Here is an 18,277-nt window from a genome sequence, read left to right as displayed (position 1 = left end):
TATAACGTAAAATGCTTTTCGAGACTCCAAAGGCAACCCCATCCGACGACTATATATGTACATATGTTTGTACATACATATAGTGCTTTGCTTTTTCCTTATTTTATTAGTAACACACACTCAATGAGATTGGGCGGTAATATAGAAAGAGAGTAAGAGGGGTCGCGCAGTTAAAATAAGGATGGAAATAGCGTGACCAACTAGTTGTATATTTTTCACAGGAATTCATGTACAATCTACTTTACAATAATAAGCATTCGACTTCTTGGTACGTTGAATTTTGCCGTTAAAGCACTCCCGCTTGCCGCCCTCTATGCCATACTTTTCGCTTTTGCCTTATTCCACATTTACCCACCCACTCGTTCTAACCAATCTCCCCTCCCACATGGCCCACAGTCTCACACAGTATTTTATTGAGAAAATTGAGGGGTTTCTCGTTGACCCGAACAGAGATTTCGCATTGAGATCTCACAGGGGTTAATACCACGGATTATATTTTGTTAACAATAACTGCCTTCAATTAAATGTTTATATAAAGATTTTTTTATTATTAAAGAATTAATCTTCTTAACTTGCAATAATCTACCCTATAGAGATTTTAAGATAATTCATACAACAATTTTTAAATAAAGTATAACGTCGCAGTTGAATGGCAATGATGTAAAACTACCTATAATGGTTTAGAGTGAATTAAAGAAAAGGAAAGCTCATCAAAAGAAAAGAAGAAGAAAGTTGCATTTATTTTGTGAAACATGCAATTAACTTTTAGAATTCAATGCAATTGAAGTTTTCAAACCCTTTAATTATGCAGACGAGTATTTTCATTCCTAAAGTACCTACCTAAAGAGGGGGGAAAAAAAGAAATAAAATCAACAGTTTTCTTTGCGTGTGGAAACCCCTTAGAAAAATTTTTCTACTTAAGGAACGAATTGTGCCTGGATTTTAATGTTTGACGATTTTTCAGTGCGCCACACTAAACGTTTAATTTGTCAGATTTTCCCTCATAAAATCTGGATTTGTGGTGATGTGGCAGAAAATACAAATCTTTACATCTAATTGCCATCAACATTTTATATAGAGGTATATGCTGGAAAAAAGACGAAGGGACATGAGGAAGTAGAGGAAAAAAAATATGGGAGGACTTTATTAAAGTACTATGTACAATACATACCACAGCACAAGATGTTTTCACACTCAAAAAGCTCAAAACCGCACTAAATAATTCTACACATGATTTTATATTTTCAACTTAATTAAGAAAATATGGGAAAGTTTCGCATGAAGTTAAAATGAGGAAATTTCTCTACTCTATGGTGCTTTTCACACAACTATATACACCATACCATACTTATGGGGAGCCCAACCCGAGAATATTCTCATTGAGAGATAGAATCGCTTTAGGAAGCAGGGTGGGGTTGGCTGAAAATGGGAGTTGTGAGGCAATGGGGTAAGAAAAAAAAAGAAAGACGAAAGGAAAGAGTTGATAGTTTGACTTTTATAGCTTTGGCTGGTGAAAATGCAAAAGAGCAGCGTTGTTTAGAATTCCGTTCAGCACGCATCGACTCTTTTATTTTAAGTATCCCACCCCTCGCACTCTTATGCCGTATTGCTGAAATAATAACTTACTCCCTCCTCCCTCATTGAGTCACTCATAGACACCATTTAAAGTCATTTCTTTTTATTTTATGTGTAATTTAATATTCTGAGAGAAGCATAATAACTCAACACACGCAATATTTCCAACCCATATTCGCATTGTATTTAATTGAAAAAATATTTCCATGAGCAGCGTAAAAGTCAGATATTACATTTTCTATCTCTCTCAAAAAAAAAACAACCCCTATTTTTGCTTTACTTTCTCATTAACCCCTTAACGAACATTGGGGGCTTGGTTATAAATGAAATATTTCATGTATTTTTCATTTAACAACTTTTGCTCTTATCTAATGAAATTATTTTAAAGATCTCATTCAATTTCAGATATTAAAAAAAAAACGAATTTTTTGGAGTTTTCTCGTTCAATTTCGGTGAAAACAGAGTGAACACTTAAGATTTTTTTTTTGGCGTTGCAATTAGTCATTTGAGTCTGAATTAGATACTACTTGAGTCTCAATTCAAAAGAATTCTTTTTGTGGATTTATTTTAATATCTCAATTTCTGTAAAAGATAGGTCTATGAAAGAAATTTGATGTTTAGAAAAGGAACACAACGAAGGATAAAATTATAAAGAAATTCACAAATTTATGCGTTTTATCATCCATTTGATAATTTTTTTTTAATATTATATAACTCAATTGTCTTCTTTTCTCTCCTTGGATGCTTTTTCTTTTGCGAAAATACCCTCGAAATGACAATGATTATCATTACTCTTCTTGGGACATTCTCCCTGTCTCCTTTTTTTGTGCCTCCTCCCACGCATCATCCTGAAATGCTATTTCGCACCAAAATATCCCCCCACCCCTTCTTTAAAATATGATACGGATGACAAACTCAATTAAACAATGCGAGATCAATATTAATAATGCTCATTGGTGTGAAAAATGAAATATTTCAATCTAACTTATGAATATTCGTAATTACCATCGCGCGGGATTGTAAAATAAATTCTAAAAGTGAGTGTGAAAGAGATGGGTGAATGGAGAGATAGGCTCTAAAGTAATCTTTTCATTTTATGAAACCTCCCGCCATCACCCTATGATGATGGTACTATGATGGTCGCACCCTCTTCGGAGGTACCAACACACAAACTTCTCATTTAAATTCGACTTTTATGTGGTGAGAACCATTGCGGAGACCCTTTTAAAATTCACCACTGTAGAGCCCTCCGTCGTCTCTCCCCCCTTGAAAAATATTCTAAGTATAAGTGTGGGTGGATGGGGACGATGGGCTATATGCGAAAACGCTGAAATTATCGCAATTAACAACTTCTCTTTTTGTTCAACCATGAAATTATTATTACACGGAGAGGGCACAAGTCGATTTTGTCGTCGTTTTCACATCGTCTCCCCCTGCACATAGGGCTCCTCAGTACCACCCTGCTTGCCCTCCCGACTAAATGGGAAATGCTATAAGGCATAAGGAGAGAGATCTCAAACCACCACAATACCTCGCTTCTTGTATTATATGAGACTCTGTGTGGAAGCACAATTTATACAACATATACCATTTAATTGTACTTCCACTGTCTAAATTGAACAACTTTGCAATTCCTCCCCAACTCAATACAATCCATGACAATTCACACAACTGAATGAATGTCTTTTTAAAGTGCTCAAGTTGTCGTCCTCCTAAATTGATTGAGTCACTTTTCTTCCAGAGCAACGTCGTGTTGTGGAGCTTTCGCATTCACACACACAGAGGACGTGGGAGTCCTTTTAAAATTATTTTGCATGAAAACAGTGCATTAATCTCTTTGCGCGGCAACGTGGGTGAAATTGAAAAGTCGCGTGAAAGCCAATGGGATCTACTATGAAGAATTGCTCCTATTCCCGTCTAATGCAATGAAATATGGGTGGAAAATCCTTTTAGTCCTACACTATAGATAGCCTTATTGAATTGTTTGATTATTTTTTATTTGTTTCTTTTGATATTTTTGTCATTGAATAATCTTGTTAAAAAAAGGAGCATATTCAGGGTTATCATGGGTGAGGATTTTATTCGAGGGAATACCTTCTGTTGCATTACCTTTTAAAGAATCAAAAAAGAAACCACCAAAACATCTACAAAATGTTTCGCTTTGATTGTATCATACGGCAAACCAAAACATGAAACATTTTATTTGTTCGAATTTAAGTTAATTTAATTATTTTTCCGAGATAGAAATGCATTTTATTTACATAAACGTGGTCATAAAATACGTATAGACTTAGAAATATTCTCACAGAGAATCTGTAGGATAAATGTTTCATTTACTGACGAAACATTTACGCAAATTTTTTGAAATATTTTTGATTGATAAAATAGGCAATGCCAATGGATGTTTTTGCATTCTGCCGGCTTTTTTCTACGTTCATCTTATTTCCTTTTGATTCTTTCACCCTTTGAGGTACATTGGGTCATATGCTGACCCAAAGGCTCGATTTTTTAAATATTGAGTCCAAATTAGTACAGACTATGTCTTTAGAATCCTTGATTATTTTATGATCACAAAAGAACATCCCCAAGGACTCGCAGGATCAGGAAGGACGAAAAAACGAAAATTGAAAAGTTGAAATTTTTATTTAACAAAAATGTCTTATTTGAGCTCAAAAAAAACCCACAAAAATTATTTTTAGTTCAATGAGCTTGCTAGATTGATCGCGGTCCTGAAAGGATTAAAAGTTATTGCAAGTCAACATTGTTTCCTCGAATCAGGTCCTAACCCATAGAAGCTCGAATACGCTCCTTTATCTTATAGTATTGAGATATTTAGAAATCTTTGAATTATTTTGTTAAAAAGGAACGTATTCAAGTTAGTTTGTAGGTATATGAAATTCTCCTAATTGGTTAATAAAACCGATAATTCCATATATATGACAATGTTAATTCAAACCAAAATTTATAATATTCAATATGCCTGAACCACGAATACCTCATCCTGGTAGGATTGTCTTATTTGGGTCATTGAAAATTCCCATTAACTCCAAAGTTATATACATTCCTGTAATGTCTCCATCAAATGATTATTAATTTGGCATTCTGGGCAATCTTACAACAACATATAGTTAAGTCCAAATGGTTAACTTAATGAATATTTGTGGTCTTGTGTGCACATATGTGTACCCTTTTGGAATTGCATAATATGTGGCGAGAGTCATCGCAACATAATAATAATTCCAACACACGGCGTAAATCAATTTTCTCCTTGAGTGAAATACCTCTCTAACTCATAATTTATTCAATGTATACACAGACATATTTGCAAAGACGCTATATCTTTTCTATTAAATAGGGATTAAATGATAATGGAGATTTAGTTATTTATTGAATTTCCATTAATTTAAAATTCACGCACAAGATTGGAATAGTTATTTGTTTATGTATGTCCAAAACCAAATACACGGCCACCTTGCTATGCGGAAGGGGGGGGGGGAGGTGGGTGGTGAAGGTGGTTTTATGTTAAAGGCGACTAAAAGGTACAATATGGGGGAAGGAAGCAAAACGAAACATTTTAGCCATTCTTTTGTCCCTTCTAATCGAAAAGTAAAGATATCCCGTAGTCGTGTATCTCATTCGGAATTCAGTGCACATCTGGTCTTCCCTTTAAGGAACAAGAAGAAAAAAAAAAAGAGAGAAGAAAACGGAAAAGTCAGGAAAAATAATAATGCTTTGTGTTATTCACATACATAATACATTTTGGTATGTATATATGTAGGTATGTAGAGAAAAAAAAGTAGTTCTATGCACAGGACATTCAGCTGGACTGTCGGAAAAGGGTACATTTGGTCCGGTCATGTGGAATAGTGATGTGTAAATGGGCGAGGAAAAATATTTAGTGGAATACATGTAGCAAAATATGTTTGCTGTGAGAACAACAAATGCATGTGGGAATAGAGGAAGGAGGGGGGGGGGGAGGGCAATCAATTAAAAAGCAGAGAAGTGCGCCGATGAAATATAAAAGGCTCTATTTTGAATTTGAAAATGAATTTTATTTTTATTTTATCTGAAATATATTAAAAAAAAAATCTTCTCACATTTTTTTTAATGATAAGTCAAACATATTGATGGTTACAAACCATTTAGTACACAGAAAGCTCTCTGGACATGAAGAAAGAAAGAAAAATGAGGAAGATAGAGGAAATATGGGGGAGTGTATACAATGATTATTATATTGACTTATTAATTAATGATAGCTCTATTGATCGCAATAGTTGTAAACAGCTTTTTTTTTCATTTATATCTATCTATATAATTTCTGATAAATGGATAAAAGTTTACCCACCATTTAATGAATTGCCATCGAAAAGAGGAGAAAACGGCGGGATTTTTATGTGCCACTCATTTTTATTTCATTCGTTTCGAGTCCAACTAAACTTTACCTCATCCCCCCCATCCACCCTCGCGCGCGCTGTTCACCCATTTCTGTTCACCACAAAGTTCTGATGTTGAACTTTTTACTGTCATCATATTGACGATTATCCCCTATAATATGAGATGAAAGCATTTCAAGGCATTTAAAAAGGAGAGAGAGAGAGCAAAAAAAAGGAAGGAAAGGTGAACGGAAGGAAAAATTAAGGTGAGGCTCAAATACAAAATCATGGGTGGAGGGTGACAGAAAGATGTAAAGAATAGGGATTCCTTTTCTCCTCTTTCCAATTGATATTTGTCGGGAAGTTTATTGTTTCCATGTTTTTATTTCTCCCCCCACCCCCGCCTTCTTTCGACTTTTCCACGTTCTCTTCTTTTTTTTTCTTGTTGGCAGCGAAGTTTTTCTTGTTTCGTGTTTATTTGTTTTGTTGTAATTGCCAAGAGAAATAATAGAATATTGTTTTAGGTGGTAAATAGGAGATTTTGTCGTGAAAGGGGGGAATGTGTGAAGGTGATAGCGTAAAAAGGAATTCAACTTTGACGACATGAGGTGTGTGTGCGGTGGATGGAAGAGACATGGAAGAATATTCGAAAGGAAATTGATCGAATGCTCACCATTTATCGGCACTTCTTGCATCGTAAGAATCAAATTACATGGCACTTTTGCACGACAAAATTTCTCACGTAGGGTGGGTGTGTCTTACATTGCTAAATCATTTGAAATTGACATAATATTGGGAGGTTTTTGTGAGACGGAATAGGTATTACTTACACCAATTAATATTTGATTTTATTGGAGAATACGGAGAATACAAAAAAAGGAATTTGATTTAAAAATGAAGTAGGATTCATTTCGATTAAATATTAATTTTTAAATATTTAATTTTTAAATATTTAATTTTTATATATTTAATTTTTTGAAATTTTCATTCAAAAGGTTTTCTTAAGGGTCTACAGCAATATTAAAATATGCATAAGTTCTATTAAACTTTACATGACATGTGAAAGGATTCTAAAATAGTTTAAAGGCCTGAGGAAACTCTCAAATTACTCGAATCGTCTGTGTGCAATAAAATTCTTTAAACCTCAAAAAAGGTTTTATCTTTTCATTAAATTTTGATTTTCAGTTAAAGCTCTAAACTAATTAATCCTTAGCCTCTGAATATTTTTTGGCGTAAATACTTCTCTTGTGCAAAATATGCAAAGTTCTAACATTTTCATTTTCAGCCTTTTAATTTGCAATTCAAAATTTCCTGCGAAACATTGAACCACAATCTCTATATAAGCCTTATTTCAACAATACCCCTCTCTGCTGTGCAATACGAGGGATGAATTGAGCTGAAAGAATAATAAAAACCTTAAATGCCAATATAAAGAATAATCTAAAAAAAAAAGAAACTAATTTGATGTTGATAATAAAAATATAATAAGTATATCATACCAATATGAAGAGAATGCTTTGAGAGTTATTTGGATCGAAGAACAAAAAGGCAATCAATAACCTTAATAGTAATTTAATTACTAAACCAATTCACTTTGCTATATTAGAATTTGAGTTTTGTGGAGGATAAAGAGGGAAAGAGAGTGGTGTATGTGGTACGTATTAGACATCTCATTGGTAGTGACCAACGTAATCAATCATTGAATGAGCAACTTCGTCACATAGAGACTAATCAAGTTGATGGGTGAAGCAAAGAACAATCCCACCCAGAAAAAAAACCCCGTAGGGCGTCTTCGTAAGACATTTTCGGTTTGAACGGGGGGACACGTATAAATTCCTCGTGAAAAATGACATTTTTTTTTCTCCGTATACTGAGAATACACACAAAATGCAAGACTTATACAACAACCCACCCACCCACACCCCCCTCCGTACTTTTGGTGCAAATATTTATAAACCACCATTTATTTGCTATCTTCAGATCCACCTCTTCGGTATCAATATCAACGACGAAAACGAATGATAAAAAAACAGCAAAACTTGCTATATATTGATGAAAAGAAAGAAAAAAAAGAACAAGAAAGCAAATAAAAGCAAAACATGTAGAGAATTATTGGGCAAAGGAAATAAAATCAAATTCCATATCATTGAGATGGCCACACACTGCGGTAAATAAATCTCTTGGTGAAGATCTCTCTCCTTGCTCCTTGAAACAGCAAAATCTAAGCTAAAAATGTACTGGTAAGCTGACCAAGCTTACGGGAGCTGTGTTTCTTTCAGTGTACCAATTTTGTGAGAGCAAACTAGAACGCGAATTAATTTAAATACGCGCAAAGTCGGGAGAAGTTGAAAAGTCATCCCCCAAGAAATTTTTAAAACGCTATATCTCGGGAACGGCTCCATAGATTTTCGAGTTTGAGCTATCGTTGGAAAGGTCTTAACCTCAACTATAATATATTAAAATATGAAGTAAATCGATAATGGCATTTTCGAAATATTCGAGTTCGAAATTTTCGAAAATTTTGATTTTGACTTTAGCGCCTCTCGCGGTCATTTCTCGAACTTGCAATGTTCTAGACATTTGTAGGGCTTCACGAAACCTTTCATTTGCACTTGAGTTGATCAAAATCGGACTTGTAGAACCCGAGATATGACATGCCAACTTTGGAAGGCTATATCTCGAGAACGGAGACATAGATTTTCTTCATTTTTGGCATGGAGCTAGATAATATGGTCAGCTATAACATATCAAAAAATGAAGCAAATCGATAATGGCGTTTTCGAGATATTCATCGAAAAGTAATCGAAAATTTTGTTTTTGATTTTTGGCCCCCTAGCGGTCACTTTTGAAACTTTTGATGTTCTAGAGAGTTGTAGGGTTTGTTGAGGTCTTTCATTTGACCCCGGGTTGATCAAAATCGGTCAAGCCGTTTTCGAGTTATGGTCGATTTTCGATGAAAAATTGTGGCGGCCATATTGACTAAACGGCTTGACCGATTTTCAAAAATGAGGTATCGTTGGAAAGGTCTTGATGGCCCCTACAACATATCAAAATTTCAGCCCTCTAGCTATAATAGCGGCTGAGATATAGCGAAAACAAAATTTTGAGGTTATTCAAAATGGCGGACGGGGGGTGGGGGGGGTGGATTTGACCTCATAATCGGATTTCTTCAGGTCGATATTTAAACTTTGCCGTTTACCGCAAGTCTCTATCTATCACCGTTCTCTTGCAATTTAAGTTTATAATCCGGACGGACGGCCGGACGGACGGACGGACGGACGGCCGGAAAAAATTTTTTTTTGGCGCATACGTTTTTTGGAATGTGGGGACCCTAATTCGTGCTCATCCCAAGTTTGAGCCCGATCTGACGACTTTCGATTTTGCTCGGTACACAAAAGCTGTGTCTGAAAGAAACACAGCTAAAAACAGCAGAGAATCCATTTTATCCCCAACTATGGGACAGGGGGGGAGAAATAGACAATCAAATCTACAGTAAGAAATTACTACACGAGAATCGAATAACATAAAAGTTGAGATTGGAAACAATTCACTTTTCCGGGACGAGGGGGGTGGAAAGACGCAATGATCCACAAAATATAATGGGCAAAAATTGCGAGGGTGGAGGCTCACGATAAAACAATAAAAAGAATTTCATTTTGAAACTTGTACTTTTGCGGTGGACCACTAATAAAAAGCAATCTACTAGCATTTCATAATGTTACCATCCATGTCAAGGGATACAAATTGAAGTTTTTCGCATTGATAGAAAAGTGCCCTATAGTGCTGTTTTTTTGTGATTTTTCAATTAATACAAGGTTGGGAATTGCGAGATACAAGAACGACGTTTGCGAACAGTCTGTGCGAAAATGGTGGGATTGTTTAAATTCTTTTTGAAAGAGAATTGATTCTATAGAATTTCTCCTTTTTTCTCTAATCAATTCTTCCAGACGTTCTAGAAGTTCTTACAAAGCAGGTGAAAAAATCACGAATCGTAAAAAAAGACAGGATTTTTTTCTTAGCAGAACCGGTCCTAAAATTGTTTTACATTTGAAAAAGAGTTTACTCGCTTTCCATTGGAAAAGCCTCGGATTCTATGAAGCAAAACGGTAAACGGTTAAATCTTGTAAAAGATCAAAACAATTAAAAGAAATCTTCAGAGAGATAATTTCGAAAGGGACTTGCCAAAGAAACCTCACATAAGTTTGAAGATTTTGAGAGAAAATTTGGAAATATTTGAAGGAAAAATTGAAAAATATATTGAAGAAAAATCAAGAATATTGTGAAAAAAAAATCAAAACGATTTCTTAAAATAAAATTAAGCAGATTTTGAAGAAAAATTCAAGATTTTGAAGGAAATATTCAATCTTTAGGCAATGACGTCACAATTGTGTTTTTAGTCTCATTAAATAGTATCATTACTACGAAATGTTTCATCAATCATTTTTAACGAATAATTTTTATGCTTCATGTACTTTAAAAGACAAGAAAGACAAGGAAAATACAATAGTGACGTCATTCTTTGCATTTTTAGGTAAATTTTTGCCATCTCTTTCCAATTTATCTCAAAATGCGCAAGAAAAAGTCTCTTAGATTATTCCTTAATTGTTTTTCTTTATTCTCTACAAGATTACACAATATTTCGATTATTTTCTCGCATTGAGAATTTTCCGTATGAAAAGCGGGTAAACTCCTTTTTTTAAACAAATAAAAAAGTCCTATAAAAGCACATTTTTTGTGTTGAAAGTTAGAAATTCTCTTCTTTAATTGGCAAAATTGATTTTATATGTCTCACCTGTCGCATTTGCTTTTTTTTTCGGGGGGTAACCTGGCAAACAAACTGTATTCCTCCCGCAAGCACCATTTCGATCGATTTCCCTTCATCATTCACAACACAAGGAAGGAAATTTAATTTTCACCAAAAACCTCGTACTTTCGAGCTGTTTTTAAAAGCATGTATTTTCCACGAATTGAATGCAAAATCGCCATGTTTCACGTAAATTGCAATATATCTTTACCAATTAAATTCAACGGTGTGTTGTAATAAGAGAGAAAGGCTATATAGTTAGCAGTACTTTATATATATTACACGTACAATTTACAAGTAAATATATATGTATGTAGGGCTTATACTTATGTATGTTTAGGGAAGGGGATGAGAGGCGGAGTAGGATCAAGGCGTGAGGGAAAGGAATTGTGATGAGAATTATATCTCTTGGGCTATGTCTTTGCACCCCCACCCCCTTGTCTTTCCGCTGATTTTCGATTTAGCTTCCAAACCCCGCGGCCTAATCGTCCTGTTGCGTGACAAGAATTGGTATTACTAATTACTTAAAATGTTTGTATACTCTCCTCTTTTTTTTGCCCCTCCATTCCTCATTTGTTTCTCTTCAATATTAAATGCTTTAGTAGCATCTAAACCATGTTTTCCCCCTCATATCTAGAGGAGAAATTGTGTGTTTGTAGCTCACAAGTTTTCTAACTAATATTTTTAATTATTATTTACACGCGTGCTAGGTGTAGGGAAACAGTGAGAGAGAAAGAGGGAGGATCTGTAAATCAAATAAAAATGCTTATGAGACTTTTTGGACTTTTTTTTTTTGAGGGGATTGCCGACATTTTGCAAATTTTCTAAAAGAACCATAAAAGAGTGGTGATCACGCTAGATTTTTTTGTTATTTCTGTTGTAACGTGAAATATTGATTTATTTAAAATAATTTGTTAAAGAGGTCAAATTCATGATGTATTACTAAGTTGAAAAATAAATTAGAATTTACTGATTTTCATAATATTTCATTATTTTCTTTGATTATGTTTATAATAATTTAACATTAAGATGTATTTTGTAGTGTATATGTAGCTGTAAAGTTTCCAACTATATAATGTGGTTTTGCTTGCATATTTCACATAGAGCCCCCCTAGTCTGCATATTAGAATGACTTCAACCAACCATAAATGGACAATCAAAAGCACAAACGATAGTCCTTTTGGCTTTCCTTTTCTCATTGTCAATCAATCAAATGAATTCTGCGAATTCTATGAATGTACTGAGAAACCCCCAAAAGTGAGATGACAAACTCGAGGAATTCCAATAATTCTCAACGTCTCGTCAATGATCACGATATGGTAGGGAGCAGATGACTTGGCCAGATGCTTGAAAAGACAGAAAAAGAGGAAAGAGAGAGAATAGATAAAAAAAAATAAGCAAAACCCATGGAAACTGCGGTAGAGATGCATTCAATTATGAAATATTGCTGCGAAAGTTGAATTTATTTCACCTGTATCGTCGCCCTTCTATCCCCTGTCACCCCACCCACCAGTTAGGGAAACCCCAAAAATGTACAAGCATAGATAATTTAGGAGATGAAGGATGAAAAATATTGATTCACCCAAAGTGTTTTCTCTTGTAAATTTTGACACATTAGAGGGGGTCGAGATTTTCGTTGAAAATCAACCCCCTTATTTCGAATAGGGGGGGTGTGAGTTGTGTACGAAATATTTAATAGAAAATCAATATCAATTGAGAAGACAAATGGAATATAAACCACCTTCCTCTCTCCCTCTCTCTGTGTCTCTCTCAGAATGGTCACATTTTTCCACCCTCTCTCTGACTCAGCTAAAAATATATTATTTTCAACTTGCAAAATTAGAAAATAGTTTAGAAACATTTTACTTCTCTCCAATTTATATATGAAGGGTTGTATGTACTACAAAAATTTTCCTCTCTGCTCTGATTCATTCTAAAACTCCATAACAAAAGCAACAAAATGAAATTAGATTCATTTATGCGCTTGTTCTCTTTCTGGGGATTTATTCCAAGACTCACATTTGCTTTTTTTTCTCTTTTGCTTTTAAAAAAAAACGTCGTTGTCTTTTTTTTATCCAGTGAGGTCGCATGTGCTCATATAATAGTCACGAAACAAGAACAAATACAAGATTGTAGACAACATCTAAAACATCTCAATTTCCGGTTCATCTATTTTCCCCAACTTGACTATAGAAAAATAGTAAATGGAGAGGTGGAGATTTTACCCAGGGAGAAGCAACAGAAGGGTCAGGTCATTTAGTGTGAAATGTCATGTAAAAAAGAGTTTTCAATGTGTAAAAAAATCCTTTTATACAGAGAGCTTTTGTTAAGAGAGCTTTCAGTGATTGTTTGTGAGCTTTTGAGATTTTCTTTATCAGATCCCGATTTCTCAAGAACTTTAAGAAGAAGCTGTAAGAAATCTATTTGGAAAAGTTTTAAAATGATTTATAAAGGAGAAATTTTATAGAATAATCCGTCGTAAAAAAATCTTTTCAATTCTATAAAATTAAGCTCCATGTTTACAAACGAACATAAAATAAATTTCTAAATATTTTCCTTTTGATACCAATCTATAGGCTACCATTTCAACGTAAAAAGCTCCGAAGTAGTAGTAGAAAATCAGTATATATTGAGAAAAATATAAGAGAAAATGTTCTCAATCTTACTATACATAAATTTGCTGCTTTTCTATTTCTTCTGGCTATATATACAAGTTTCCCTTTTTGGTTCTTGTCAATCCACAACTTTTATCGGTAGTTTGTCTTCTCTCACATCTAATCCAATTCCCTTTTTGTGTCTCAGTGATTTCACGTTATATACAATAAACTATTACATATAAAGTCATATTGTCCACAGATGGATAATGCTCTTGCTAGAGAAATTGATATGCAATCCATCTACAATTTAAAAAAGAAGAAAAAAACCCGACATTGAGAAAAATCTTGTGAGATGAAGGAATGACAAAAATGGAGAAAAGAAGCGAAACAAGTTGGATAAACTACACCCACACAGGCACAGGCAGTGGTGGAGTTAAATGGACGAAAATACGTTAATGTAACTCGTCCATCTGCTCAGCGAGACATTGGGAGTTTAGTGTGACACAAAAGTTCTTTTATCCATATCTGATTCAATTACTTACATAGCATTACTTTTACGTGGTGAGTGAGTTGAATATCTTTTTGGGGGTTGAGGGGTTGGGGGGGGTGAGGGTTATGTATCCAGGCGAGGTGCGGATGGTTTGAAGGAAAAATGGAAGACGTGGAAGATGATGGGAAGTGCTGGGGTAAATTGGGTCTGATTGTGGGAAAACACTCATACATTCATATAGAATGGGGGAGATCTGTGGGAGAGGGGTGGGGTAGCAGGGGTGGATGGGGGAGTCGATAGAAACAGGGATTTTGGATTTTTGTATGTGTTGTGGTGGTGGTGGGAAAAGAGAGCGAAGGATTTTCCTCTTCTTCTATCAATAAAATTGCAAGTTGCGGATGGATGTCGGCAGAAATGTTCCTTTTCATCCTACCACCCCCAACCGTGTGCAGATAAATCAAATGAAAATAGTGATGGGGTGCGGAAGGGGGTGTAAGGTGGGGTGCGAGAACGTCATTCAACACGAAGGAATTTCAAGTAGAACATCCTCATTTCGCCGTACAAGATATACAATTATCTCTCATGGTAAATAATACATACACACATAGGAGGATGGCGCTTCTGCAATGAATTATTGCCATTGCGGGAATACTCAAATACACATTTCTATTTTCCCACACACAATTAACTAGCTGCCGAACACATTTTCTCCATCCAAAAACTATACCTATATGTACAATATATTTACGTACATATATACGGTAATTGAAAGTACTGCGCTTGGGGTCCCAGTCAACCACCCCCTCCCCCCACTAACTCACAACCAAAAACAACCCATAGTAGCTGATAAGCACAAAATAGGACTGAGGGGGCGCAGTCGATTGGTGAAGATGATAAAACGGGGTGAAGTATCATATCTTGATTGTGTGCAAAAGACAACCTCTCTCCTCGGGAAAACTTGTACAGTATTTAACCGTACAATTTGTTGTGGTAAATTTGTCTTTTGAGAGAAACACCACACAACGCCATACTCGAGGGTTTTTGGGGGAAAATTTCCATGAAATATTTTCCACATCGCTCTTACAGTGTTCCTCCATCTCTTTTCCCCGTGTTCTCTATCTCAAATAACATGATAAGGCATTTCCGGGAAAATGCTTGAAGACTATAATGTGTCCACAAAACACCCCATCATACCTACATATATAAACATATGTACATTAAGTTGTATTTACTTTAATTGTTTATTTAAGGGTGGTCTCATATGGGTTTCGATTCGATTCAAAAATAACTTTCATAACCACTTGCAATGATTACTGATTTTAACACACATACATATGAAAACTATATAGAATAGTATAAAAGATTATTTTAGGAAATTAAATAAATAAATTTGACGTTTTAGTAATTATTTTTGGAATTTTGTTAAATTTCTTTCTCTCTCTCTCTCTCTCTGCAAATCATTAGCAAGCAAATTGTTCAGTTTGAAAGTTCTATATTTGGACTTTTTTTTGAAAGCTTTCAGAAAATAGTTTTTTTTATGAATTAAATTAAATGATAAATTATGATTAAAGAATATTAAATTGTGACATCTTCTTTAAGCAATTTAAGAAGAAGATTAGATGATTATATACCAATTAGACTTTATAGTTACTAAACTAATATTCAAATATGTATGCCATTCAAGTCCTTGTAAGCCATAAAGCTTGGATATTATTCAATATTAAATATTAAAATAGGATTAGTTATTAAATCCAACTACATGTATGTATATGTAGGTGTTTAATGCAGTTTAGATTAGTATGTAATATATATTTTTTCATCTCCCAATGAATGAATTTTATTTTTAAATCGAATCGAATATTAGTTAATTTTATGTTAGAAATAAATTAATTTATAAGTAAGAAATATTGAGACTAAGACAATTCCCACACAAAAAAAAAAGATTTGAAGAAAATAACCTTCCTTACAATATTCCTTAAAAATAAAATCATATTCCTTGAAATTCCCTGAAAAAATAAAATAAAAATATGGTGCGAATGATTTATTTAAAAAATAAAAAAATATATAAACATGGTGTGTGATGATAAATCTGTGTGATTTTGCCCTGTGAGAGAGTGGCAGGCACAGAGATGTCGAGATGTGTGTATTACATGGAGATATGTTACAGATGGAAATTTCTCGGATTTTCCATTCATCCAATACCTGACACGTAAGTTAAGAAAATATTTATGTTTCAGGAGGTCTCCTGCTACTCTAGTACAAATATTCTAACACAAAACCCAGAGCCAAAGTTAACCATTGGCGGATGGTTGAGTTTGGGGGTGAAAATATTTTGAATGTGGGTGTCTTTCACCTCTTTTGAAATACAACACACGCACCCACCCCCCATCCGGAGGTGTTGGAAAGGGGTGGAATTTTGTAAATTTCACACCCTACCATATCTCGCGCGCTGTTTCCCCCGTAGACACATACAAACACACCCTTTATAGCCAAAATCCCGAATTTCCCCTAAAGTGTTCACAACCCCCACAAAACCACATAAGCACACAGAATTTCTCATTCCCTCGCCATATAGTATTCAATTTGACTCTTGTTGACTTCTAATTAGGATTAAGAAGAAATCCCACAAATATTCAACATTTGATAGGATTATAGTTGTGTGGGATTTGGCATTGGAGAGGGAAATGAAAATTTCCCTCTGGCCTTCCTCGAGATATCTACCCACAGCCAACACAATGAAAATTTCACCCCGCAGCGAGAGATTTTCTCTTCGTGCCCATCTGCGGATTTATTTACTAAAATAACCATCCCTTTTTGTCTCCCTTTTTTTCTTTCTTTTCATTTCCCTCATCTACCCCCCGTGCCTGTTGATTCGTTAAACCCCCATATATGGTGACGTAACAGATCCACCGGAGATTATCAAGAAGCCATCAAATCAAGGTGTTCGCGTGGGTGGTGTTGCGAGTTTCTTCTGTGCAGCACGCGGTGATCCACAACCAACGATAATATGGCGAAAAAATGGGAAGAAAGTTACTGGTACGTTATCCCCCATGAAATGCAAATAAGTCGCCTCTCAGTTGCTTTTCTAACGTTTACACAACAACTATGTTTATTTTGCCAGGTACACAGAGCAGGTATTCCGTGATTGAGGCACATGGGGTATCCATTTTGCGGATTGAACCCGTACGAGCGGGTCGAGATGATGCTCCATACGAATGTGTGGCTGAGAATGGGGTTGGTGATGCAGTTTCAGCCGAAGCAACGCTCACTGTCTACGAAGGTATGTAAAATATTGTACATCACATTTTCCATGTGACCTTTAACCACACCTCGTACATGAATCCTCCCCTGTACAAACCCCTGGTGCAACGACAAGTCCTGCGGGGTCAAATGAAGAATTTTCCACTATATTACGTCACCAATAACATGAACATTATTGTGCAATAATAACCCCAAAAGTAGAGGGAATGTGTTGGCTATATAGAGAACTATCCGTGGTGGGAATCCTTCATCATCAAGTAAAGCTTCCATTAACTTACATACTTGTGTGTGATGGAGACTATAACGCATGTAATTAAAATCCCCACGTAGAAAGTTTTGATTTTCATACACGAAACTTGGGGGGAGAGGGAGAAATTGACGATATGTTGGTTGATATGTTGAGCTGCATTACATTTAGGTATGTATAGTATAGGTATTATATATACATTTAAACAACATCCGGCACCAATTGGAATTGACTTAATGAACATTGCACTCACATTAATTCATAGAGAGAGAGGAGTAGCTCAAAGGTGCATTTAGGATATTGCCCCCTTATTGGCAATCTCTTGACTCCTCTGGATCAATCAAATGGCATAGTGGTATGGATGTCAAGACAGGTGTATCATTTTGTATTGATGTTGTTCACAACTACAATACACAATGCGATACCTATCATATATATTTAGAGAAATAACTAACCTATCTGGTTTTGTGATTTCAGTGAATGATGGGAGATTTGTTTGCTCCTTCCTTCCTGAAGATCAAAGAGCTACTTATTTAAATTACTCTTTAAACGAGATATCTTTTTAAAGAAAACCTAGAATAAAATTTTTCTAATTTTTTACGAAAAAAAAATCTATCCTAAAAACCTCCTTAAAAAATTACCAAATATGAGAAAAATCTATTTAGAAGCTTTTTTTACTTAAAAAAAAAAGATATTTTGCAATTTTCTCTTCTCATTTCATTGATTGTATAAAATAGTTGTGGAAAAGTGCAAAATTTAAGTACGATAAGCCATCAAAAAGGGTGAGAAGACAGGGCCGTAGCCAGAGAGGAGGTTGTTTGGGTGTCTAAGCAGCCCCTAAAAAAAATAGAAAGCTCAAGCTTTTCTTTATGCAAGGAAAATTATTTTATTGCTAAAAAAATATAATTAAAAAAAAAACAAATTAAATTA

At 34.8% G+C, this 18,277-nt stretch overlaps 1 protein-coding gene across 7 annotated transcripts in view; it reads left to right on the top strand.

The window, feature by feature from the left end:
- Positions 1-18,277, top strand: part of LOC129788381 (tyrosine-protein phosphatase Lar) — a 138,745-nt gene that overhangs the window by 57,573 nt on the left and 62,895 nt on the right. For 6 of the 7 annotated variants that reach the window (XM_055824359.1, XM_055824364.1, XM_055824357.1 and 3 more), the window contains 3 exons: positions 16,007-16,048; positions 16,744-16,875; positions 16,961-17,119. In XM_055824359.1, the coding sequence (XP_055680334.1) occupies positions 16,007-16,048; positions 16,744-16,875; positions 16,961-17,119 (333 nt within the window). The remainder of the gene's footprint in view (positions 1-16,006; positions 16,049-16,743; positions 16,876-16,960; positions 17,120-18,277) is intronic. The other variant, XM_055824362.1, reaches the window with a different exon arrangement.

The sequence above is a fragment of the Lutzomyia longipalpis genome, chromosome 2 (assembly GCF_024334085.1).
Source record: "Lutzomyia longipalpis isolate SR_M1_2022 chromosome 2, ASM2433408v1".
Taxonomy (NCBI): Eukaryota; Metazoa; Arthropoda; class Insecta; order Diptera; family Psychodidae; genus Lutzomyia; species Lutzomyia longipalpis.
Note: the sequence above shows the minus strand (reverse complement) of the source record. Positions and strands in the feature narration are given on the sequence as shown.